The sequence below is a fragment of the Camellia sinensis genome, chromosome 1 (assembly GCF_055761805.1).
Source record: "Camellia sinensis isolate YWXY chromosome 1, ASM5576180v1, whole genome shotgun sequence".
Taxonomy (NCBI): domain Eukaryota; kingdom Viridiplantae; phylum Streptophyta; class Magnoliopsida; order Ericales; family Theaceae; genus Camellia; species Camellia sinensis.
This window is the reverse complement of record NC_138961.1, coordinates 202,685,333-202,711,033: the sequence shown is the minus strand read 5'-3', so window position 1 is coordinate 202,711,033 and position 25,701 is coordinate 202,685,333. Positions and strand designations below refer to the sequence as shown.

The window sequence follows — 25,701 nt, the reverse complement described above, 5'->3', positions numbered from 1 at the left end:
AATCAGACTTGGTTGGATTTTAAAAGCCTATTATTGATGAAAACTTGTAGTGAAGTGACCTTGAAGATGGTGCAATTTATAGTTCTACGAGATGTCTAATAAAGTTTCAGATTCTGTTTTTCTGCAGAAGAATTGTATCAACTACAGGCAGTAATGGATTCTTTTTGACGTGCTTAGTCTCCCACCAAAAACAACTCATATCCTGCCAAAATAAGAAAGAAAAAATCCTACCAAAAGAGCTCGTATCATTTACTCAACTCCATTCATGATGATGATATTGGTTACAATTTACAAAAAATAAATTATTATGTTGCTGCCCTTTATGGAGAGAGAGAGAGAGAGCAGAGAGCAGTGGCACATTTTGAGGATCTAATCTTGTTGCTATCAGCGAAAGCTCCTGACAACCCATATAGGAAGGTATTTGCATCACAAATAACTAATCAAAGGTGTATTTAGTCAAATTAATCAATGTACTATTCTGCCAATTATTTGAGTGGATCGAGTTGATAGCTCACACATAACTTCTCATATAAAAGAACATTTAAATACTTCTCTTCTTACTCTTTGCTAATTATTTGTAGTGCTAGCTCTTTTAGTACGATTAACGCTAGTGTTCTTGGTTTAAAGGTAGGGAATTATCCGTATTCTTTTTCTTTCCCTTTCATTTAATGTACTACTTGTTGCTACAATGTTGCTCAATACCTGGGATATCAGAAAACTTTTTTTTTTTTTTTTTCTTGGCTTGATTGCCAATTCTCTTTGATAATCTGTGTGCATGTGTTATTCTTTCCCATTCTTCCAGTTGTTGAAGAATCATGTATTAAATCTGACATTTTTTGCTCTTTGCTGTAGTCCTTTATGTGTCCTTTGGGGATCAATGACTTTCCCATGACAAATGCTGACCATATTAAGGTGCGCTCGGTGATATTTAGACCACATATTACAATGATTAATTGTTTTTCATATGAAATAAATGACAGTGTTATTTGCTGCCACATCTTTGATACATCTTTGATGTTTACTGATGCATTTCCAAATTTATCCACAAGTTCACAGATTATTTTTTTTAATGTACAGTGCAATATACATTTTTTTTTTTTAAAAAACTTTGATGCACACTCATGTCTCCTCTCATCATGCACCATTTTAACAGTTGGCTGATTTAATTTACACCCCCCCACACTAAATGAATAATTTTCTAATGAAGTTGATCTTCTTATTCACCTGTAGGAAGGATTGTCCGTACTGGCAAAGTATAGAAGACTTTTACTTGTACATGCAGAGATTCAACAAGAACTTAAAGACATTGCAGATGACCCTCGATCCTATTCAACATATCTCAAGACTAGCCTTGCTTCATTTTAAAATATTGCTCAAGTTTCCTTTCCTGAAAAGTAAGTTGATTTCTCTACGTTCTACTAAGCACCCAAATTATGTTTTTTTATTTATTTATGAAATTAACATAAATCAAGCAAATCATAGTACATAAATACATTATTTTAAAGGCTGCTAGTTTTCAGAGTCATATTTGTGTTTATCTACTTCTACCTTCAAAGTATGAAAAGAATGCCTCGTGTGAATTTTAGGATGAATGTATTTACATACTATGATTTGCTTGATTTATGTTAATTTCATCTTACATGGATGGATAATGTTCTCCTTCCGCTCATTTTTACTATGATGACTAAGGAAGAGGCAGCTAATAGAGAGCTCTTAACAGTAGCAAACGACGCAAGGGCTGGTGGCCCTGCCGAAGGAGCTCATCTTCACATTGTTCATCTCTCTGATGCGAGATCTTCCTTAGATCTAATTAAGGTATGCTAGAGTTTCTCTTTGTTCTTATAGATATAAAATTCTAATCCAAACATAAAAAATGAGTTTTAAATAATAATAGAAAATGATAGTTTTAATAAAGTAAAGATGTGCTATTTGTAATAAAATTGAAACTGGGACCCCCAACATTGCATCCAAGCTATTATTAGATGACCCCTGTATTAAATTCAAATCTAGAGAAGGTCAAGGTCCAATCCAAAATATTATTGGGACCACCTTTAGGCTCCGGTTATTCATCTCTTTCTCTCTTTTGGATCAATTTCCAAATTTTTACTACACACATTTCTGAAGAGTTCTATCAAGAAACAATGTTTCAAAATAATCTTCTACCAGGCAGATGAATTTTAGTTACTTTTTAAATGAAGTATAGTGGAAAATGATCTAAAAATTCTGAAAATGGAATTTTTCTAAATCCATAGCCTCATTGTTACTTGTTCAAAGTTTTGGAAAGTTTTACCAGTACTTTTATGAAGAATTAAAGATTCTATTCTCATTTCACTTCCTTGTTTGTCTAGGAAGCAAAAAGTGGTGATAGCAATGGTGATAGCACAACTATTGGATTTGGAGCATTACCACATCAAAAGTCATTGCACAGGTATGGATAGTTTTGGATATGACTTTGATGAATGGATTTCTATAATCTTTGAATAGTTTTGGATTTGTTTAAAAACCTAGATAAGAATATAGTTTTTGGGTTGTTTAGAACTTTTTGGATGGTTTTGAACTTAAGGATAGTTTTTGAAGCTTCACAAACATAGTTTTTGGATGTTTGGAATGTGTAAACAATTGTTGGATGTTCATGATTGGATATAATTTGTTTTTGATATTTTGAAACAATATTTTGGTGGTTAATTGATGCTTTGTGAAGCTTGTTTATAATGTTTTCTTAGATTATATAGGGCAAGTCAAATAGAAGCTGCCGAATTAAAAAGTACATATACATATTCTACGCCCAGCAAAAAAGTCCATTATATGAAATATTCAACAAGCAAAGAGTGTTGTGGTTTGTCCCACGAATTAACGGCGTGCAAAAGTAGTAGTAGAAATCTTAAAACACAACACACAAAAGTTACTGTTAAAGGTTTTTTAACGGCGTACTGTGACATGCCATTGAAGTGAATGAGTTTCCATGATTGGTTATTATACGACTTTACATCGCGCGTTGTAGAACCATCACCATGGCATGCATTTCATGTCGTTAAAAGTGAGTATTATAAATATAAAATTTCATTCTCATGCCAACACATTTCATCTTCACAAAACTAAATCATTTTATCTATTTTTCTCAACACGTCATTTCATGGAAATCCACTTATTGAAACATCATGTGACTGTATTCTACAATATTTTTTCATGTCGTATTTCAGGTCGTCTTGTACTTCATTCCAAATTAGGAATTTGTTTCACTGGGCAAGCCAAAAATTGTTAGTAGAATTTTTGTTAGGCTTAGATCGACAGAGACTTAACTAAAATCTCACCAAACGACATAATGATCAAGCAATTGTGTTGAGGTTTTATGCCTTGAAAGTTTCAAGGACTTACTTGGAGTAAAAATAATGACAAAACAAACAAGAGAGAGAGAGAGAGAGAGAGAGAAGATGATAATAATGATGATGAAGTAAAATGATTGAATAAACAATCAAGTTACAAATAAAATACATTAAGACTACTCCTATCTAAGTTTGAACTACTCCAATGTAGATTAGATCTACTCCTAATATAGAAAAGAAATAAAAATCAAGTCATGTATTTGATTTGTTGGTGCCCTCTACAATAGAGCCATCAATGGCAATTTATACAAAGAAATGTAGGAAAAAACTTCTATTAACCATCATCTAACCATCCATATAACTTCCTCCTTTTTACATTGTCATTTGTCCTCTATCCCTTGAACCTTCAAAACTTGACTTAACTTCTCTTAATTTTTAAGATTTTCATGCATAATCATAATAATAATAATAACAATAATAATAATAAGTAATAGAAAGTTTAAACATAGTCATATTCGACGGAAAATTTATTTATGGTGCAAACAATGCCCTCCAACTCTTTTAGAATGAGAGTACTCAAATTCTTGAAGAGTTGTATGAACATAAATATATAATATAAACTGTGAAAATTATAATCGATTGGCCATATACACAGTTTTTTTTTTTTTTTTGTGGCCACATCGAAATACTCCTCCATTACTCTTATATAAGAAATAGAAATAAAATTCAGAATTTCTTTTCGTAAACCACTTCATCAAAATTAATTTTTGATGTGAACCACAAAGCCATTCTTGTTGTTGGATGACAGAAATCATAATGTTAATTGACTTTAGAAAATTAATTTTTTTAACAAAATTAACAATGTCAAAAAGTTGAAATTCATCAAATGTGGGTTGTTCATAATTTTTAGCTATGTTTGGCTTAAAATAATACCCCCTAATTGGATTTTCACCATCATACCCCCTAATTGGATTTTCACCATCATTTTGTGATGATTCATCGAATTTAGCAATGTTTGGCTAAAAATCAGGCCCTCTAATTGGATTTTCAACATCATTTTGTGATGATTCATCAAATTTAGCCATGTTTGGCTTAAAATCATGCCCTCCAATTGAATTTTCACCATCATTTCGTGATGGTTGTTCAATAGTCTTTGTCATATTTGACTTAAAACCATACCCTCTAATTGGATTATTAACTTTAAAATGCTCAATATCCTTTTGGCAAAAGAAGTTGGTCTTCTTTTTCAATTAATGGCTTGAAAAATTGCCCCCTAGGCATGCCATTTTCAAAACTTAATTTTTTCTAGGCCATGGTTTCTGTGGATGGAAAGTTTTGCTTGGAAATGTCTCTTTGTAACTCATAAAATTTGTGCTTTTTAAGATTCTCTAATTTTTTACTCTAATGTTGAATTTCTCCATCAACTTGATAAACTTGACAACTAAGTTGATGAATTTTTCCATCAAAGTAATTTATATTTTTTTGCATCAAATAATATGGTGGTGATGAAATTATTTGAAATTTTTTCCAATCAAGAGAATTAATCGCTTTTCTTCCAATCTAAAAATAAATAAATAAGTTAATTCTATACCCTCTCCCTTCCTCGCTTTCTAGCATCTGATATCAATTCTTTTTTTCAGGTCCTCAAGATGGCGGTTACAGATGCTGGCCACCAGGTCGTGGGCTCGTTTCTCTTGGAAAGTTTACAACAGCAAGTATGGTTTGTTTCTTTGTGTACATAATATGACACTTGACCTCATTTGTCTCTAATAATGAAAATACAATTTACAGAGCCGAGGCTGTGGATTTCAACAATTTGATATGAGACTAAATTTGTGGACCATAATGTTTAATTTATAATTTTGGAGCAAAATGCGTCCTTTCTATTTTTCTCATTTATGAAATCTCTAAAAAAATTTGATGATTAATTACAGTTCTTTCTGATTACTTATTTTTGTTTTTGAATATTTATTTTCATAATATTTTCCTTTTTCAACTTGTTTATATTGCATATTTCTCAGGCATGATTCCTGAGCTTTGATTTTTCTCAAGTAAAGTTTTGTTATATATATATTTTTTTCCTGTGCTCATTATGCTCAATCCTGCAGTTTAGCATGCATCTAGCATCGGTCATGAGGATTCTTAATGTTATGCAGGCATCTACGCTTGACTATCAGTTCATCATTCTGCCCCTTCTGAAGTCATTCATGTGGGATTGACTTTTTAATGCAGCATAATTCTCTGCAATGTTATCCAACTGTCTTGGATCTAAATTTAAATTAGTCAGAATTTTTCTATTCCAGGAACTATTTGAGGTTTTGGTCGACAAAGACAAAAGAAGAAGGCAGATGCTGCTAGAGAAGCACTTTTATCAGAGATTGAACTGGAAGCCAAGTAGAAGAAAGATTTTGAGTCCAAGAAAAAGAATAAAAATCAGAGAAAGAATAAGGATCCAAAGGTTTTTAACTTTAGACTCTGGTTGTGTTTTTTACCATCAAGGTTGCTGTCATGTATGTCTTACATGTTTTGTACAAGTTCAGTCTAATACTCATAGCATTGCAGGTTACTCAAGGTGATGACCTGTATGTACCGCAAGAGGAAACTGAAGAACCAGTGTAAGTCCTCAATTGTCTCTCAGCCGCAGATAGCACTGTAGAAAATTATTAGAAGATCACAGCTTTTTTCTAATATCGGCTCTAATGCACATTTTAAGTTTAATCTGGGTTTTCGATCTTTGTCTTCCTCCAGTCACTTTCCTGTTAGCTACAATGGTGATTATCCTAGTTCTGTGATTGTTGTTGCTGCAAGAGCTGCTGAATTGGGGCTACAGGAAGAGGAACTTAAGCATGAAATTGAGCATGATGTGGAGGAAAGAAAGCTTGAAGAGAAGTTGGAGTATCCAAGGCAGATTGCGGAAGAGGATAAGCATACAAATCTAGCCAAGCAAAATAAGCATGCAGTTGCTGCATCCATAGCAGAGGAGGTGGAAGAAATGGATGTTGCTTGCGCCGCTGATTTAGGGCCAGGACTGAGAAATGTTGGTGAAAACAATTGCTTTATCAATGTGATTATACAGGTTGGTGTTCTGTTCAAAGAGTTTTCCTTTTTTGGGGGTGTCGGTATAAATTTCATTTTCTATCCCCTTCAACCAAAGTATGATAATGAATTCATTTTATCAACCTTTTTGTCAATATGCAGTCTCTCTGGCATTTAAGAACATTTAGAGGCAAGTTTTTGAGAAGATCAACATCTGCTCATGCTCATATCAAAGATCCCTGTATTGTTTGCGAATTACATGGTATTTTCACTGCCCTAAGAGAAGCTAAGGAAGGAGATGATGCTGTTTCTCCTACCACTTCAAGAATTGCTTAGAGCAAATGGCAAGATGGTAATTTCCTGGGAGTAGACAATTTTGATGGTCTTGTCATCATATTTTCACCCTTCTTCAAAGTTATAAATTTAGACGTCACTTCTGTTTCCTATGCAACTTCGGTTGCTGATTTGCTTGATTTTACTGGGACAAAAGAATGATGCTTCTGAAGCTATTTTGGATGTTCTTCATTGGTCATTTACTTTTGGTTCTGATACTAAAATTACCCGGAAGCAGTTACGCAGACTCGGAATTGTGATAGTGACGCTTGTATAGCACATACAGTTTTTGTAATGAACATAATTGAAAAATTGAACTATAACGCTTGTAGTACTGCTGAATCCCGACAAATGAATTATCTTTGGAAATGGACAAATGCGTCTGCAATCAGACAATTGAAGGCATGTTTTTTCTGAAGCATTTTATGATAAATTGTCAATTTTTCCTGTTATAGCGAAAGAAAAGAAAAGTCCATTTTAGATATGTCTTTTAAAGTTGTGTTATTTCCCAACTCAGCATGATCATCCGAATGAGCTTTTGAAACGCGATATAAGGGAAAAACATCAGAATAGTTGTGGCGGCTGTAGCAAACGAAATATTCCTCACTGCATTCTTTCAACTCCTCCACGTGTTCACAATAGGTAAATTATAAGTTGTTTGAAAATATTTCATTACGCTTTGTGTTTTTTGTTTACTAGTTTTTGATTTGTTAATTGCAATTCTTAGTTGGGAGAGTCTTGAAGAGCCTGCACATAAAATATCTGCAACATTGGGAGCTCTAAGTACCAAGATAGATATTGGTGTCATCTACGAGGGTTTAGATCCAGGAAACACACATTATCTTATTTCAATGGTAAACTTGCCTTCGCTTTATACTCTTCTATCATTTAGTTCCATTTTTCATGATGGATTTAGTAAACAAATTTCCCCAAGTTCTATTGCTTATGGGCTTCATTTAAAGTCACTTTTCTTCTTCTTCTTCTTCTTGTGAAATGTTGGTTTAGTAGAATGATAGAGCTGATTTTTTTTTTTTTTTTCTCTTTTCCATTTTATTGAAGAATGTCTTCTTGCTTGATTGATACTCAATTCTCATTCTTTCCCTGTAGCATAGCAAATGCACTATTACTAGTTTGGCATCACTATTTATATTTTTGGACTAAATCAATATTATGACACAAGAACAGTTTATCTCATTAACAAATTTCCTTTTAGGTTTGTTATGGCCTAGAGCATTACATCTGCCATGTTTACAACCGTGCGAAAGAAATTTGGATTTTGTATGACAATGATAAAGTGAAGGTACATTCAATTAAGTTGCAAGATTTTATTCTTATATCTTACCTTTCATTTAGTTTGTGTAATTTATGTTTAAATTTGAACAGGTTATTGGTAGTTGGGATGGTGTTCTCACCATGTGTTCAAGAAAGCGTTTGCAACCCCAACTTTTTTTTTTTGAAGTGAAGGGAAGTGTCTCTGTAACTCCTTTGGAGGAAACCAAGGTGCTTGACAATCCTTAGGAAGTATGAAAGGTTGAAAAGAAAAGATCTAGCATCCATGGCAAGGCCAAGCAAGGTAAGCAACCTTTTTTTAAAGCTAGGCTATCCTGAATATCATTCTAATCTGTAAAAAATTGAAAAAATAATAAAATTGACACGGCATCTGCAAATCTCCAGGACTTGTTTGGATGGTTATATTCCCAAAGAAATATGTAGCAGTAAAAATGGCTTTATGCTTACTTATAAAGTGACTTATTATGTATTACATACAATTATTGTTGTTTACCATCTAAGGTTGTTTTAATGCCATCATACATCTTAAGATATAGATAAAATGGGGCATATACAGGCAAGTGCTTGTGTTTTGGATTGTTGCTCTTTCATGGGTGGGGAAATTTGATCCGACGAAAGATTCTCCGAATAACTAACAAAAAAAATAAAATAAAATTGATGAAGTAAAATAAAACAAAATATTGAATTTAGTGTTCCATATTCCTCCTGAAACATAAATGAGTAAATATAAGCTTGCCACATTGAGAGGTAGCTAAAGGAGATTCCGGACTGTTAAAATTTATATTTATTTCATTTACTCAAGTAGTTGAAAACTATGGAAGGGCCTTTGCTCGGATTTCTGGTTTGTCCACAATTTTTAGAGACATCATGAGCACCATAATGAGCCAAAGGGTGCTTCAAAGCTATCCTTAGGGTTGATTTGATATTTAGAAATATTGATTTAACAGATACATTAAGGCGAAATTGTTAGATTTTGGTTTAATTTTATATTTTATTACTGTTTGTTTCTATTCAATATTCAAATTTGTAGTTTAAATTCTATAAAATTTGTGGGTTATTGTTGGTTAGTGATTTTTTAACTTATATTATTTGTTGTAAAATTTGTTATTTGTAGCAATATACTTTATAATTTTTTATTTTTATTTTTCTGTAGATATGGATTTGGGTGATGAACACCCATTTAGTCATCTTCTTCAGAGATAGTCTAATTGTGTTATTTATGTACTTGAGGGTGACTTGGGAAACCATTCCTATGGTTATACCTCCATGCAAAATTGTGTTGAGCATTAAACTTTTAAAATTAGCACACTGGATTATAAAACTGATGAGGAGGCGTTTGAAGGGTTTATCGGCTTGAAGTCTTGCAAAAGGTTATATGTCTTCGATGGTTTCACGTTAGATAACAACATTTTATTAGTAGAAAGATTAGGGCCCAACTTTGCAACGTACTTTCAAGATGAATACACAACATTTGTGAGAAAGGGTTAGCCTTACACTCATTGGTTTGAGTTTATCAAGGACAAATTTTGTGCAATTTTCAAGTATTGTTTTTCTTCTAATTATTATGTTTAATAATAATATTTTGTAATTATTATTTTTTGCAATTAGTTATAATTGTTGTTATGTAGGGATATGATCAACGGATTATGGCGCATATATTCATTACAATTTGTGAGTGAAATGAGGTTTGGCGATACTTCAGTAATCAATAATTGTGCGAAGCTTTTTTTTATTCATAATCCTAACTTTGGTATGTTTAGCAAGTTATATTTTTTTTATTTTTTATTTTAGACTCTTTATTTTAATAATTTCTTTTCTTGGTATTGAAGTTTTTTTTTTTGTTTTATAGATTTTATTTTTATTTTTTTTATTTTTTTAATACGAAGTATTTGAGGAGCTTGTTGAACTAAAAGAAATAATCATTGAAATTTTATTGAAGTCGTGTGGTAATTGGGATGGTTCTATAAAGATGTTGGAAAATTGTTTTCATCACCTAGCTGTACCAGGTGATTTGTATTGCTTTGTGTATTTTTTGTGTGATGAAAATTATTTGTAAGTTTTATTTTTATTTTTTCAAAGCTTTGTATTTATTTATATATTTTTCAATTCACTTTTTTTTTTTTTTTTTTTTTTTTCTTTTTGTAGGAATAATGTTGATTTGGATTGGTTACTTGATAATTCTTTTTTCTAGAATACAATGGAGAAATCTAAGTTCATTCGTAAGTTGGGTAACATTTTACACGTGCAGCAAAGGTTAGATACATATATATGAATATCTTTGTGATACTTATGGTATTATTGCACATTCTGGCTGGGAGAGTTTGGTTCCAAAGTCATAGCCGACTTGGGATGTCTATTGTCGGTTTGAAGCAGATATGAGAAAGGATAGCAGCAACAATAGTAATCGGCTTCAAAGTGTTAGACGTAAAATAGTAAGATACATGTGCAACTTGTTTGAACATGCAAATTCGAGCTTTCCTGTACTTGTATAATTTTTTTTTGTCCTGTGATTTGACTTTATTAAAAATTAATTCTTCTTTTAAATTTTTGATAGATGCGTGTGAAAAAGGAGAGAATTGTTTAGGGGGAAGACAATATTATGTTTGTGTTTGGAGGGGCTGCTCTCCTCTTACGCCGTGCTTGCAACCACCCTTTTTTTTATCTCCTGTCAAATAGCCCCCACCAATACTAAATGATATTTGGTGTGTGGTTGTTTTTTGTTTTGAAATACTAAATGGTATTTGGTTATTTATCCAAAAAACAAAAAAAAATTCAAAAACAAAAAATAACCAGAGACACTAAATACCGTTTAGTATTGCTGGTGCTATTTGACAGGAGATAAAAAAGTGGTGGTTGCATGCACGGCGTAAGAGGCCAGCAGTCCCTCCAAACATATCGTCTTCCATCTAAACAATTCTTTCCTTTATCACACGCATCTATCAAAAATTTAAAAGAAGAATTAATTTTTAATAAAGTCAAATCACAGGACAAAAAACAAATATACAAGTACAGGGAAGCTGGAATTTGCATGTTCAAACAAGTTGCACATGTATCTTACAATTTTACGTCTAACACTTTGAAGCCGATTACTATTGTTGCTGCTATCCTTCTTCATATCTGCTTCAAATCGACAATAGACATCCCAAGCCGGCCTTGACTTTGGAACCAAACTCCCCCAGCCAAAAGGTACAATAATACCATAAGTATCACGAAGATATTCATGTATATACTCGTCAAGATACGAGGTATCTAACCTTTGCTGCACGTGTAAAATATTATCCAACTTACGAATGAACTTAGATTTTTCTATTGTATTCTAGAAAAATAATTATCAAGTAGGCAATCCAAATCAACATTATTCCTACAAAACGAAGAAAAAAAAAATAGTGAATTGAAAAATATATAAATAAAAAAAAGCTTTAAAAAAATAAAAATAAAATTTACAAATAATTTTCATCACACAGAGAATACACAAAGCAGTACAAATCAACTGGTACAGCTCGATGAAAACAATTTTCCACCATCTTTATAAAACCATCCCAATTACCACACGGCTTTAATAAAGTTTCAATGATTATTTCTCCTAGTTCAACAAGCTCCTCAATTACTTCGTAAAAAAAAAAAAAAAAAATTTGTAAAACAAAAAAAACTTCAATACCAAGGAAAGAAATTATTAAAATAAAAAATCTAAAATAAAAAAATATAACTTGCTAAACATACCAGATTTAAGATTATGAATAAAAAAAAAGTTTCGCACAATTATTGATTACTGAAGTACCGCCAGCCCTCATTCCACTCACAAATTGTAATGAATATATGTGCCGTAATCCGTTAAATATATCCCTACATAACTACAATTATAACTAATTGCAAAATATAATAATTACAAAGTATTATTATTAAACATAATAATTAGAAGAAAAACAATACCTGAAAATTGCACAAAAATTGTCCTTGATAAACTCAAACCGAGTGTAAGGCTTACCCTTTCTTACAAATGTTGTGTATTCATCTTGAAAGTACGTTGCCAAGTCGGGCCCTAATCTTTTTACTAATAAAATGTTGTTATCCAACATGAAACTATCGAAGACATATAACCCTTTGCAAGACTTCAAGCAGATAAACCCTTCAAATGCCTCCTCATCAGTTTTATAATCCAGTGTGCTAATTTTAAAAGTGTAATCCTTAACACAGTTTTGCATGGGGGTATAACCATAGGAATGGTTTCCCAAGTCACCCTCAAGTACATAAATAACACTATTAGACTGTTTCTGAAGAGATGACTGAATGGGTGTTCATCACCCAAATCCATATCTACAGAAAAATAAAAATTATAAAGCATATCGCTGCAAATAACAAATTTTACTACAAATAATAGAAGTTATAGAATCACTAACCCACACATTTTATAGAATTTAAATAATAGAAGTTATAGAATCACTAACCCTCAAATTTTATAGAATTTAAACTACAAATTTGAATATTGAATACAAACAAACAGTAATAAAATATAAAATTAAACCAAAATCTAACAACCTCGCCCTAATGTATCTGTTAAATCAATATTTCTAAATATCAAATCAACCCTAAGGATAGCTTTGAAGGCACCCTTTGGCTCATTATGGTGCTCATGATGTCTCTAAAAATTGTGGACAAACCAGAAATCTGAGCAAAGGTCCTTTCATAGTTTTCAACTACTTGAGTGAATGAAATAAATATAAATTTTAGAAGTCCGGAATCTCCTTTAGCTACCTCTCAATATGGCAAGCTTATATTTGCTCATTTATGTTTCAGGAGGAATATGGAACACTAAATTCAATATTTGGTTTTATTTTTACTTCATCAATTTTATTTTATTTTTTTTGTTAGTTATTCGGAGAATCTTTCGTCGGATCAAATTTCTCCGCCCATGAAAGAGCAACAATCCAAAACGCAAGCACTTGCTTGTATATGCCCCATTTTATCTATATCTTAAGATGTATGATGGCACTAAAACAACCTTAGATGGTAAACAACAATAATTGTATGTAATACATAATAAGTCACTTTATAAGTAGGCATAAAGCCCTTTTTACTCCTACATATTTCTTTGGGAATATAACCATCCAAACAAGTCCTGGAGATTTGCAGATGCCATGTCAATTTTATTATTTTTTTCAATTTTTTTACAGATTAGAATGATATTCAGGATAGCCTAGCTTTAATAAAAGGTTGTTTACCCTTCTTGGCCTTGTGTCACGGGCCGACTCCTTTAGAGGCGCAGCGGATCAATTTTTGCCCGTGTGGCGCTCAAACTCCACCAAGTTTAAGCCCGCCATAGTTCATTGACAAATCGAGTGTTGATGGTCTCACCCGTTTGAACATTAGGGCCCATGCTTTGTCAAGCAAAACAACTTCACATGGAAGCTCCGTCTTCACTCGAATGCCACAAGTAGGCCTGACGCCTCCAGTGCACCAAGCACGGCATAAGTCGCTTCATAGCGCCAAGCTTACCTCAAGCAAGGTGCTCGCCCAACTTAGGTTCATGTCATCAAAGTGCCTAGCCACACAACAATGTGCCAGCAAAGGTCCTCAACTTAGCCGACAAGCCAACGTTGCATGTTGGGTCTTTAGTAGCATCTCGAAGTGTCGTAGGGTCTAGCATGCCTCAATAGATGCATATTGGATGGCCACTCGGTCATGCGAAGCCCACAAGCCATCGAGGGTCAATCTCTTGCCCACGGCGTAGTCCTCATGCCAACACGTGTGTTAGATTCCGTCTAAGGCCATTGCGCACCTTAGCGTTGCACCGTGTAGCATGAGTAAGGCGATGTCTCAATCCGTAGCTTGCATGTAGCATAATGTAGTCCCTCAATGGACGTAGTCATTGCATAGCTTGATGCCTTCATTCGATAGCCCACATATGCGGTGTCGCCGTCCAACCGCTTAGCTTAAGCCACGGGATCCCCTCGTGCAAGGTTGAACCCAAACCAAGCACTAGAGTTGGCACACGAGGCCTTTAGTGGTGCCTCGATAGCCCATTCGGTCCAAAACGAGTCCCAAAGATACCATATTGCGTGGCATAATGGAAACAACGTAGTGGACCTCCCCTCGGGAGGACACGCGCAGTGCTTACATTATTGCACCGTCCACGGGGCTCTCAAATCCACGTGGAGACTCCAGACACCCCTCTGGATGCCTAAAGCCCGCCCTTGAGTTGCCCCAAGGTTGCTCACTTTAAGCCCAGTTTGGGCGGGGAGGCAGGTAGGTAGCAAACCATGCCCTCTTATAATAGCTTGTTAAGCAATTTTCCATGTGGTAGGAGGAAACATCATACATGTCCGAGGAGTCATAATGACTTATATGGGCTGTGGCTTTGTCTTTTGTTGGCTATTAGTGGCTTACATGCCTTAGGCTACTTCGGTCACTTCCAATGGCCACTCTTGAGCACTCAAATGGCCACACCACCGCGAGCGAAACGTCACGGAGTTAGCCTTGCAAGGCAACCCGTGACACCTTGCCATGGTTGCCAGATCTTTTCCTTTCAGCCTTTCGTACTTCCTAAGGATTGTCATGCACCTTGGTTTCCTCCAAAGGAGTTACAGAGACACTTCTCTTCACTTCAAAAAAATAGAAGTTGGGGTTGTAAATGCTTTCTTGAGCACATGGCAAGAACACCATCCCAACTACCATTAACCTGTTCAAATTTAAACATAAATTACACAAACTAAATGAAAGGTAAGATGTAAGAATAAAACCTTGTAACTTAATTGAATGTACCTTCACTTTATCATCGTCATGCAAAATCCAATTTTCTTTCGCACGGTTGTAAACAAAGCAGATGTAGTGCTCTAGGCCATAACAAGCCTGAAAGGAAATTTGTTAATGAGATAAACTATTCGTGTCATATTATTGATTTAGTCCAAAAATATAACTAGTGATGCCAAACTAGTAATAGTGCATTTGCTATGCTACAGGGAAAGAATGAGAATTGAGTATCAATCAAGCAAGAAGATATTCTTCAGTAAAATGGAAAGAGAAAAAAAAAATCAGCTCAATCATTCTGCTAAACCAACATTTCACAAGAAGAAAAAGTAATGAAGCCCATAAGCAATAGAACTTGGGGAAATTTGTTTACTAAATCCATCATGAAAAATGGAACTAAATGATAGAAGAGTATAAAGCGAAGGCAAGTTTACCATTGAAATAAGATAACGTGTGTTTCTTGGATCTAAACTCTCATAGATGACACCAATATCTATCTTGGTACTCAGAGCTCCCAATGTTGTAGATATTTTATGTGCAGGCTCTTCAAGACTCTCCCAACTAAGAATTGCAATTAACAAATCAAAAACTAGTATACAAAGAACACAAAGCATAATGAAATATTTTTAAACAACTTATAATTTACTTGTCGTTTACACGTGGAGGAGTTGAAAGAATACAATGAGGAATATTTGGTTTGCTATAGAGGCCACAACTATTTTGATGTTTTTCCACTATATCGCGTTTCAAAAGCTCATTCGGATGATCATGCTGAGTTGGGAAGTAACACAACTTTAAAAGACATATCTAAAATGGACTTTTCTTTTCTTTCGCTATAACAGGACAAATCGACAATTTATCATAAAATGCTTCAGAAAAAACATGCCTTCAATTGTCTGATTGCAAACGCATTTGTCCATTTCCAAAGATAATTCATTTGTCGGGATTCAGTAGTACTACAAGCGTTACAGTTCAGTTTTTCAATTATGCTCATTCCAAGAATTGTATGTGCTATACAAGCATCACTATCATAATTTCGAGAGTCTGTGTAACTGCTTCTGGGTAATTTTAGTATCAGAACCAAAAGTAAATGACCAATGAAGAACATCCAAAATAGCTACCAAAGCTTTAGAAGCATCATTCTTTTGTCCCTATAAAATCAATCAAATCAGTAATCAAAGTTGCATAGTGGTAGGTTCCTACTTATTGCTAATTCTGCGAACAAGCTTTGGTTAATCGAGTTGTATTTTTTTTTGGGTGTTTTGGTCTTCCCGTTCCAGCGGGAAAAGTTGCGCCCAAGCGGAGTTGAAATTTTTTGCACGGTTATTTTTTGGTGTTTTGGTCTTCCCGTTCCAGCGGAGTTGTATTTTTTGCTTGGGCTTGTCATGGTTGCTAGATCTTTTCCTTCAGCCTTTTGTACTTCCCAAGGATTGTCGAGCACCTTAATTTCCTCCAAAGGAGTTACAAGGACAACTCCCTTCACTTCAAAAAATAGAAGTTGGGGTTACGAACACTTTCTTGAACACATTGCAAGAACACCATCCCAACTACCAATAACTGTTCAAATTTAAACATAAATTACACAAACTAAACGAAAGGTAAGATATAAGAACAAAACGTTGTAACTTAATTGAATGTACCTTCACTTTATGATCGTCTTACAAAATCCAATTTTCTTTCGCACGGTTATTAACAAAGCAGATGTAATTCTCTAGGCCATAACAAACCTAAAAAACAATTTGGTAATGAGATAAACTGTTCTTGTGTCAAATTATTGATTAAGTCCAAAAATATACATAGTGATGCCAAACTAGTAATAGTGAATTTGCTATGCTACAGGGAAAGAATGAAAATTGAGTATCAATCAAGCAAGAAGACATTCTTCAATAAATAAAATGGAAAGAGAAAATAAAAAAATCAGCTCTATCCTTCTGCTAAACCAACATTTCACAACACGAAGAAGAAGAAGAAAAGTGACTTTAAATGAAGCCCATAAGCAACAGAACTTGGAAAAATTTGTTACTAAATCCATCATGAAAACCAATATAAGGACATTTTACATACTTCTCATATGTTTAATGACTCCCTCCCTGTGTATGTGTGCTTGTACGTGGTTTTGTGGATGGAGACAATGAAAGTCAACCAATGTGGTTCATGTTGTACAATAGGTATAACTAAATTACAGACAGATTCAGAAAAAGGATATTTAAATTATAGAACAAGAAATCATGGAACTAATTTATGCTGGACATTACATTTTGAAGAACAGAAATATAAAACACATACAACATGGAATAAAATAGTAAAGTAAACAAAAAAAAAAAGAAAACAGGAAGTAAACTAAAATCCGTGTAATACCATAGTTTCCTTAAAACAGATTCACCCCAAAAATAATACAATAAATACAACCCATAAGCGGAAGGATAAAATAAATAATATGACTTCATTTATCAAAGTTCGTATACAAGAGATAACACATGCGATATACATTCTCAAACTGTTTTTTCTGAATCTACAGCATGTATTACAATGATGAGAGAACTAAAAACTAAACAGGTAATCATATGCCCTATAGTGTTACATCTTTCAAAGTCATTGCTTGGTTATAACAAAAGTGAGCCTAGCTCAATACAGTTAAAGCCCTTGGTTATACAAAAGAATACAACAAAAAAAAGAAGCTCTTGCTCCCTAAATGTCCCTCCAAACTATTGCCTTGGTAGAGACATATCACCAACACTTGAAAAATATTTTTTTTTCCACATAAGGTGAGCCAAAACGCAGTAGGAATAATCTAACACAATATATGAGATTTAACAAAGATATAAGTACAATGTGCATATGTAATGCCTGTAACAAAACATTCACATTTTATATAATCATAAAGTACCAAGTTCATATGTTAATCTATTCTCCTTTAATTCATTTCAATTCATGTGCCAATTTCATTATCTTTCAACAACCCAACTGAGGCTATAACTCAGTAGTTCTCCAATCAACACAATTATTGCACAAACACTTCAATCTGCCATTTTTTGAAAATTTCGTCCGCAGGATCGACACCGATGTATACGCGCAGTTTCAAGACTTTCACCTATGACACTCCGGCCAACTTAATTTCAATGGAGTCCATCCCCTATCTCCTCCCAAACATGGAGTACATCTCATTTCTCCTCCCAAACATCATACATATAAAATGTATTTAAAATACAGTCATATTCAATGAAAACCAACAATAGATTAGTTTTAATTCACCTAATCTTCATGTAATTTCTACAACAATCATAGCTATCCTTCATCGATAGTCCAATGCAATTATTTCTAAATAGATATTCAATCTCAAGACAGATAATTTATTCAAAATTTTCAAAGGTGTGAGGTAATACATATCCAACTCCACCATTTAGTTCAATATTCGTCCAATTTCATATTTACAACACCAATTTCATTTATTTATACAAAATAAATATTTGAATCATTTTAGAGCAATCTCCCCTCTTTCTTTTTTCAAATATCAACCCAAAGGCCAAGGTCAACTACTTTGCCACAAGATACCTCATATTCAAACTCCATAACCCTTTATATCATACTCACTCAAAAACCCTTCTTTTGATTTTAAATCCAAACCCTAGGTTTGTCCATAACACTCCCATATCCTACCATTGTTACACAACAACGAATTACTAAGTTAAAAACCATATGAAAATATAAAAAATCCCTACCTCAAGCTTAGAAGACCAAAGCAATAAAGAAGAAACTTCAAAGACGTCGAAACCAACTTCTACTCGGATCAAAACGGAGTTCTTAAGGTGCTCTACCCTTTTCTCAAAGGCACTAGGGTGAAGATCTCAATGGATCCAGGTGAAATAGTAGAGAGAAAATGAGTTTTAGAGAGAGAAACTCAAGATCTAGGGTTTTGGAAAGTTTTAGAGAGAGAGAGAGGAATGAAGAAGTGAGCTAAAAAGTTGTCTAGGGTTCATGGACTGATATACACGCAGTTCGCTTGAGCGCAAGAAGTGACACTCAAGTGCAGAATACACACTTTCAGAAGTTTTGTAGACGAAGGACATTGCTCGAGCTCAAGATTGGACGCTCAAGCACCCATCCGCTCGAGCGTAGGAAACCACTCAAGCATAGAATACACTCTTCCAGTATTTGCAGGTCTATAAAAATACTGAGAGTTTGCAAAGCCCGCTCGAGCAAGCGGAGGAGCAAAAATCTAGGCAACAAGGTTTGGAAAAAATCAAGCAACCAACCTGTTCCAAACACACAACTACAATCCAATAACCACATTTAAGGAGGAATAAGGGAAAAAACAACAATGAACAATATTCAAAAATCATAAGCCCGAGTCCGGAATGCAACAAGAGTTGGGTCAAAACCGAAATCACTATAACGTCTCCCCTTAAAGAATTCAGTCCCTGGAATTTCAAATCAAGTTCAAAATAATTATTAAACCATTCACAACTATGTTAATCTAACAAATTCAACATCATGACCCACTCTCTGACCATTCATTCCCATCAACTCGATACACAAGTTCCAATATTGAAAGTGCAATTTATAATTTCTCAAAACATTTACAATGTTTAAAATTTACACAACATATACAATGCTTCCAAAAGTGATACAACATGCACGATATTCCATATTCTCAAAACATATACAATGCTTACCCCATAACATATACAATGTTCTCGTGTTTTAAAACATATACAATGCTTTTACATTTCATTTGCATAATCAAAATCTCATTATATATATTCAAACACCAACAAATAAGTCCGGATATTTCTCTCAGACTTCCAATTCACGTTCCCAAGTTACTTCCTCAACTCCGTGGTGTTTCCATAATACCTTAATCAAGGGAATTGTCTTGCCTCGCAAAACTTGGTCCCTAGTATCCAAGACTCTCAGCGGTCTCTCCCCATACGAGGCATCCTCATCTATCTCTAAGTCGGTCCAATCCAACAAATGCGATGGATTTGGCTCATACTTCCGGAGCATACTAATATGGAACACATCATGAACCCCGGAAAACTGTGGCGGTAACACCAAACGATAAGCTACCTCCCCAATCCGCTCAAGGATCTCAAAAGGGCCAATAAATTGAGGGGACAACTTCCCACTCTCTCCAAATCTCATCAACTGCCTAGGTGATATCTTCAAAGACATGATCTCCTACCTCAAAAGACAAAGGTCTCCTCCTACAGTCAGCGTTACTTTTCTGATGACTCTGAGCCGTAACCAACCTCTTACGAATAAGTTCCACTTTCTCCATCGTTTCCCGAACTAACTCCAACCCCAACAAAGGTGCATCACCCACCTCGGCCCAACACACTGGAGACCTACACAATCGGCTATACAAGGCCTCAAATGGCACCATGCCAATACTCGATTGGAAGCTATTGTTATGGGCAAACTCCACTAAGGGCAAGTGCCTTTACCACGACCCCTTGAAGTCAAGGACACAATCTCGAAGCATATCCTCAAGGATCTGAATGCATATCCTCAAGCATCCCGTCTGTCTGAGGATGATACGCGATGTTAAAGGTCAATTTAGTGCCCAAGGCACTCTACAAGCTTTGCCACAACCGAGTTGTAAAACACGGATCTCTATCTGAAACAATTGTTACAGGGACCCTGTGCAACCTCACTATGTCCCTAATGTAAAGGTCGGCAAGATAGTCTACCGAATTGCTCACACGTATAGATATGAAGTGCGCCAACTTGGTCAACCGGTCAACTACCACCCAAATAGCATCGCTACCTTGTTGAGTCCTCAGAAGACCCACAACAAAATCCATCATGACATGCTCCCACTTCCACTCAGCTATAGGCAAGGGTTGCAACCAACCCACTGGCCTCTGATGCTCGGCCTTTACTTGCTGACAAGTAAGGCATTTCGATACAAACACAGCTACATCCTTCTTCATATCTCTCCACAAAAACTGGCGACAAAGGTCGTGATACATCTTTGTACTTCCTCTTGGCAAGACTCTGGTACGAACAAATGGTCACGGTATCTTACACTCTAGTCGGGATATACATTCAAGCCCTTTTCTACTTTCCCACTAGAGATCTTCTCCCAGAGTGATTCTACCTCAAGGTCCTTCTTATGCGCTTCCAACTCTCGATTCACAAGTGTAGGTTGGACAACTACCGTAAACAAGGTCGCAGATTTAACAGATTCGCCAAGATACAAGTCAAACTCTCCAAGAGCACCCAACATCTCCCACTCCCAGACGACAATACTAGCCACACCGCTAATAGACTTTCTACTCAAGGCGTCAGTTTTAACATTGGCCTCTCTCGGATGATAATGCAACCCCAAATCATTGTCCTCTATGAACTACATCCACCTCCTCTGCCTCAAATTCAAGTCTTTTTATGTAAACAGATACTTCAAACTTTTGTAGTCAGAAAACACCTCAAATTTCTCCCCATACAAATAATGCCTCCAAATTTTTAATGCAAAGATCACTGCTGCCAACTCTAGGTCATGAGTAGGGTAGTTTCTTTCATGTGTTTTCAATTGCAGCGAACCATAGGTTACTACCTTCCCTTCTTGCATCAAAACACAACCAAGACCTTCTCGTGAGGCATCACAATACACCGAATAACCTAAACCCCTCTCTGAAATAATCAATACTGGAACAGTGGTAAGTCTAACCTTAAGCTCTTGGAATGACTTCTCATAAGTCTTATTCCACACAAACTTAATTCTCTTCCTCGTCAGTCTAGTTAGTGGTGAGGCTAGCCTAGAGAAATCCTTCACAAACCGACGGTAATACCAGGCTAACCCCAAGAAACTACGGATCTCAAAGGCATTCTTAGGTTGTTCCCAATCTTGCACTGCCTCTATCTTGGATGAATACATAGTCACCCCTTCTCTGGATACCATATGGCCTAAGAACTTAACCTCTCTCAACCAGAATTCACACTTTCCAAACTTAGCATACAACTTGTGGGCTTTAAGCAACTCAAGTACCACTCGTAGTGTTCCTCGTGCTCCTCCTCAGAGGGTGAGTAAATCAAGATGTCGTCTACAAAAACGACCACAAAACGATCTAGGAACTCACGAAAAATCCAGTCCATCAAATCCATAAACACAACCGGTGCATTGGTTAGCCCAAAAGGCATCACTAGAAACTCATAATGGCCATACCGCGTACGGAATGCCGTCTTCGGGATATCCTCCTCCCTTACCCTTAGCTGGTGATAACCCAATCTTAGATCTATCTTAGAAAAGTAACAAGACCTCTTCAACTGATCAAACAAATCATCTATACAAGGCATTGGGTACTTGTTCTTAATAGTCACCCGGTACAACTTCTGGTAATCTATACAAAGTCGCAACGCCCCATCTTTCTTTTTAGCAAAGAGAGTCGGTGCCCCCCAATGTGAAGTACTAGGGCAGATAAAACCCTTATCTAGCAATTCCTGGAGTTAAATCTTCAACTCACTCAATTCAGCAGGTGTAGACCTATACGGTGCCAAAGAAATCGATGCCATACCAGGCACTAGATCAATAGAGAACTCGATCTCTCAATGAGGTGGCAAACTAGTAAGATCCCCGGGAAAGACATCTAGGTATTCGCAAACTATCCTTGGCAACTCCACCCGGACCTCATCACACTCACTACTCAAGAAGCTAGCAAGAAGGCAACTAAGTTCACTCTGCCCACGTGGATCATATACCAGTGATAAGACTCTATCCACCCAGTCCCCCAAGAAATAAAAGCAATCACCACTCAAGGTACATACAGTAACCCTCTGATGGTAGCAATCTATAACAACCCGATATGACGATAACCAGTTCATACTTAAAATAACATCAAAACTAGATATATCAAACAATATAAATGCAAAAGGAAGCCGACAACCTCTATGTCACAACCCCGACATCCTTGTTTCAAGATAACCTCACCACCAAAATGTGACTCTACACAAATAGAAGATGCTAACTGTGCCAACTCCAATCCCAAAATCGATGCAAATGCAAATGAGATAAAAGAATGGGATGCACTTGTATTAATCAACACATTAGCAAGAATTACAAAACAAGAAGGTACCTCTCACTACCGAGGGTGCTGGTACAAGATCTGGCGTGGTAACAGCATACACGCGCCTTATAGGCCTTTGGTCTACCTACTCACCTCTCAGAGCATAGGCTTGATGCACTGACTGAGCTGATGAGGCCCCATGATTGGCCCTCGAGGCCTGTGCTGACTATGCTGGCTGGTGGCTCTATGTCTGTCTCAAACTAGACGCATCGGGTGTGCCACCCAACTGTGGGCAAAACCTCCTCATGTGCCCTGCCTACCCACACTGATAACAAGTGAGTGGCCGCCCTCTCCCTTGACTCTGGCCCTGAGAACAAGCCAAAGACGGTACAGACCGTTGTCCTCCTCCTCTCTACAGGTAAGCTAAAGACTTGTGGCCCAACTAACTACACTTGAAACAAGTAAAATCTCCCTGGACACCCCTCCCAGAACCTGAACTCAGTACTGGAAAGGTGGATATAAGCTGAACTCCCTAGGACGACTGGGGGTTAGAACCTCCCTGCCTCTTGCTATCCCCTTGATTATCCTGGCTCCTTCTAGAGCCCCTCATTCTCTCATCTTCCATTTACATAATGGTCTCTAGATGGGCCGCCGCCTCCGCAAGGCACCCATAATCTCTAATCATGGACTCGGCCACTCGAAACATGAGCCCAGTCCTTAAGCGCTTTTCAAACTCCAAGTAACGACGCTCTTCAGTCACCACAAGCTCAAGTGCAAACTTAGACAAGCTAGTGAAGATGGCCTCAAATTCAGCCACTGGTGTGTTCAACTGCACCAACTTGGAAAACTGGTCTCTTAACTTCTCTAGAACCATGGGAGGTAGAAACTTGTCCTGGAAGGCACTGACAAAAGCCTCCAAAGTCACCCCAATGCTCCCACGTGTATACTTCCACCACTAACCCGCGTCCTCCATCAGTTGGAAAGATGCCAATGTCACCCTCAACTCGTCGTCCTCGATGCCAAGCATCTCGATTGTCTTCTCTATTTGCTCTAGCCACTCATCTGCCTTCAATGGCTCTTTAGGATCACCCAAAAACCCATCCAGATTCGACCGGAAAAACTCTCTCTTCAAGAAAGACGGCCCTGTTTCAGCTACTTAGGCCTAGAAATGATTCTCAACCCCGAGAATGTCCATAGATTCCCGCAATGCTCTGGCCATTTTGCGAGCTAAGGTGCCCATGGCCTGTTGACCCATTGGTTCGGCTAGATTGGCCTGAACAACTCTTTTTTCCTGTGCCGGAATATCGGCCGGTAAAGGCACTTCATGTCTCCTAGGCCTACCACGCCTATCACGACCACGACCACGTCCTGATATCCTAATGAAGGTTACAAAAAGATTAGCACATTTACTAATGTGCCAAAGCTAACTCACTCGTGTCCTAATGTGATAGACAATAGTAATTCACTCAACATAAATACGTAGTCATGTAAACACGTACGAATTTCCTTCCTAGATAATGACCGCCCTGCGGCGTTGCTAGAGTTCTGTCACGACCCAAACCCGGCCCTATGGGTTTAGCACCGTAACCGGCCAGTAATCCGAGATTACCGAAGGCCTGCTGAACAGTAATACAGTAAAACAGAGTACAGGGCCTGGCGGAAGCCAATACAGTAAATAAATAGTGTCCATTGAGCTGTGACAGTCTGTATGCAAAAAGGCTTTTCATACATTCACACATAAACAGTACAGAACAGTATGTACAATATTCACATCCATTTAACTAGGGACTCAACCCCACATAACAGTACAGAAAACATTCCGTCTGTACAACACAGTATACAAAATTAACAGTCACACAGTACAGGGACCTAATCCCTGTATAACAGTACAGTAAACAGTCAGTCTATACAAAACAGTTAGACAGTACAGAAGACAGGCGGGGGAAAACCAACAAAACACCCCCAAGCCATAGCATGGCAACTCGGAACCTCGCAGTGAGGCACAAAGGCTGGCTTGACAAAACTGGAGTTACCCTGACGCTCCTAGCTCCGTTCTGGTGCCTGTACACCTACATATATATATGAGCAGTGAGCTAAAGCCCAGTGAATAACACAATATGTAAAGAGGTTAAGAATGAATGTCCTTACAGTATGAAAACAGTTCATTTCAATCAGTCATTCAGTTGTTCAGTACAGTAAACAGTCATATGTGGTACATCCATTAGCATAACAGTAACAGTAGGTCTTAAAAGACCGAACAGTAATGATGGCCATCAGTCAGTAAACAGTAGTGGTTCCACGAGGGAACCGACAGAGATCTCTGTAACAGTAACAGTAACAGTAAACCGTAGATACTAAGGATGCCACAGTACAGTTCAGAAATAAAGGACATACATTCATTCAGTAAATAATACCAGTTCAGTAAACAGTTCAGTTCAGTATTCAGAAGATAATCAGTTGAACATATCTTTACACAATTGTTACTCACAGAGTTCTGGGCTACAGTATGCTAGAGCGTGTCTCCCCAGTCGCCAACCCTACACAGTTCACAGGTTGAACACACACTAAGCTACACAGTTGGGAAATAGCATAACTTAATCCCTAATTTGCCTTGGTGTGTTCTACAACGATATCCTCATCAAGATGTCTTAAACTAGGCCTAAAAATGCCTAGGATGGGATGAGGATGCAAAAAAATGCGATCAGAAAACAGTTACAGAATTTTCAGTAAAACAGAGTCCCGCTCGAGCTCAGGTTTCCCCGCTCGAGCGGTCATGCAACAAAGGTACACGCTCGAGCGTAAATTTTCCCGCTCGAGCGTACCGTAAAGTACTGGATGGGTGAAATCCCCGCTCGACGCCCGCTCGAGCTTGAGACATGACTCCGCTCGAGCGCCCAATCTTCCGCTCGAGCGGACTGTAAAACAGTGCAAGATGCTGGAAGCTCGATTTTCCCGCTCGAGCGGCACTTCCC

At 36.6% G+C, this 25,701-nt stretch overlaps 1 protein-coding gene across 12 annotated transcripts in view; it reads left to right on the top strand.

Moving 5' to 3' along the window:
* LOC114291768 (allantoinase) overlaps window positions 1-16,374 on the top strand; it is a 32,710-nt gene extending 16,336 nt beyond the window's left edge. For 4 of the 12 annotated variants that reach the window (XM_082893327.1, XM_082893298.1, XM_082893330.1 and 1 more), the window contains 6 exons: window positions 853-912; window positions 1,231-1,394; window positions 1,721-1,815; window positions 2,349-2,428; window positions 4,964-5,038; window positions 5,432-5,620. In XM_082893327.1, coding sequence (XP_082749453.1) covers window positions 853-912; window positions 1,231-1,365 — 195 coding nt within the window. In that variant the 3' untranslated portion in view covers window positions 1,366-1,394; window positions 1,721-1,815; window positions 2,349-2,428; window positions 4,964-5,038; window positions 5,432-5,620. The other 8 variants (XM_082893295.1, XM_082893287.1, XM_082893309.1 and 5 more) reach the window with 8 other exon arrangements.
* Window positions 16,375-25,701: the final 9,327 nt, after the last annotated feature.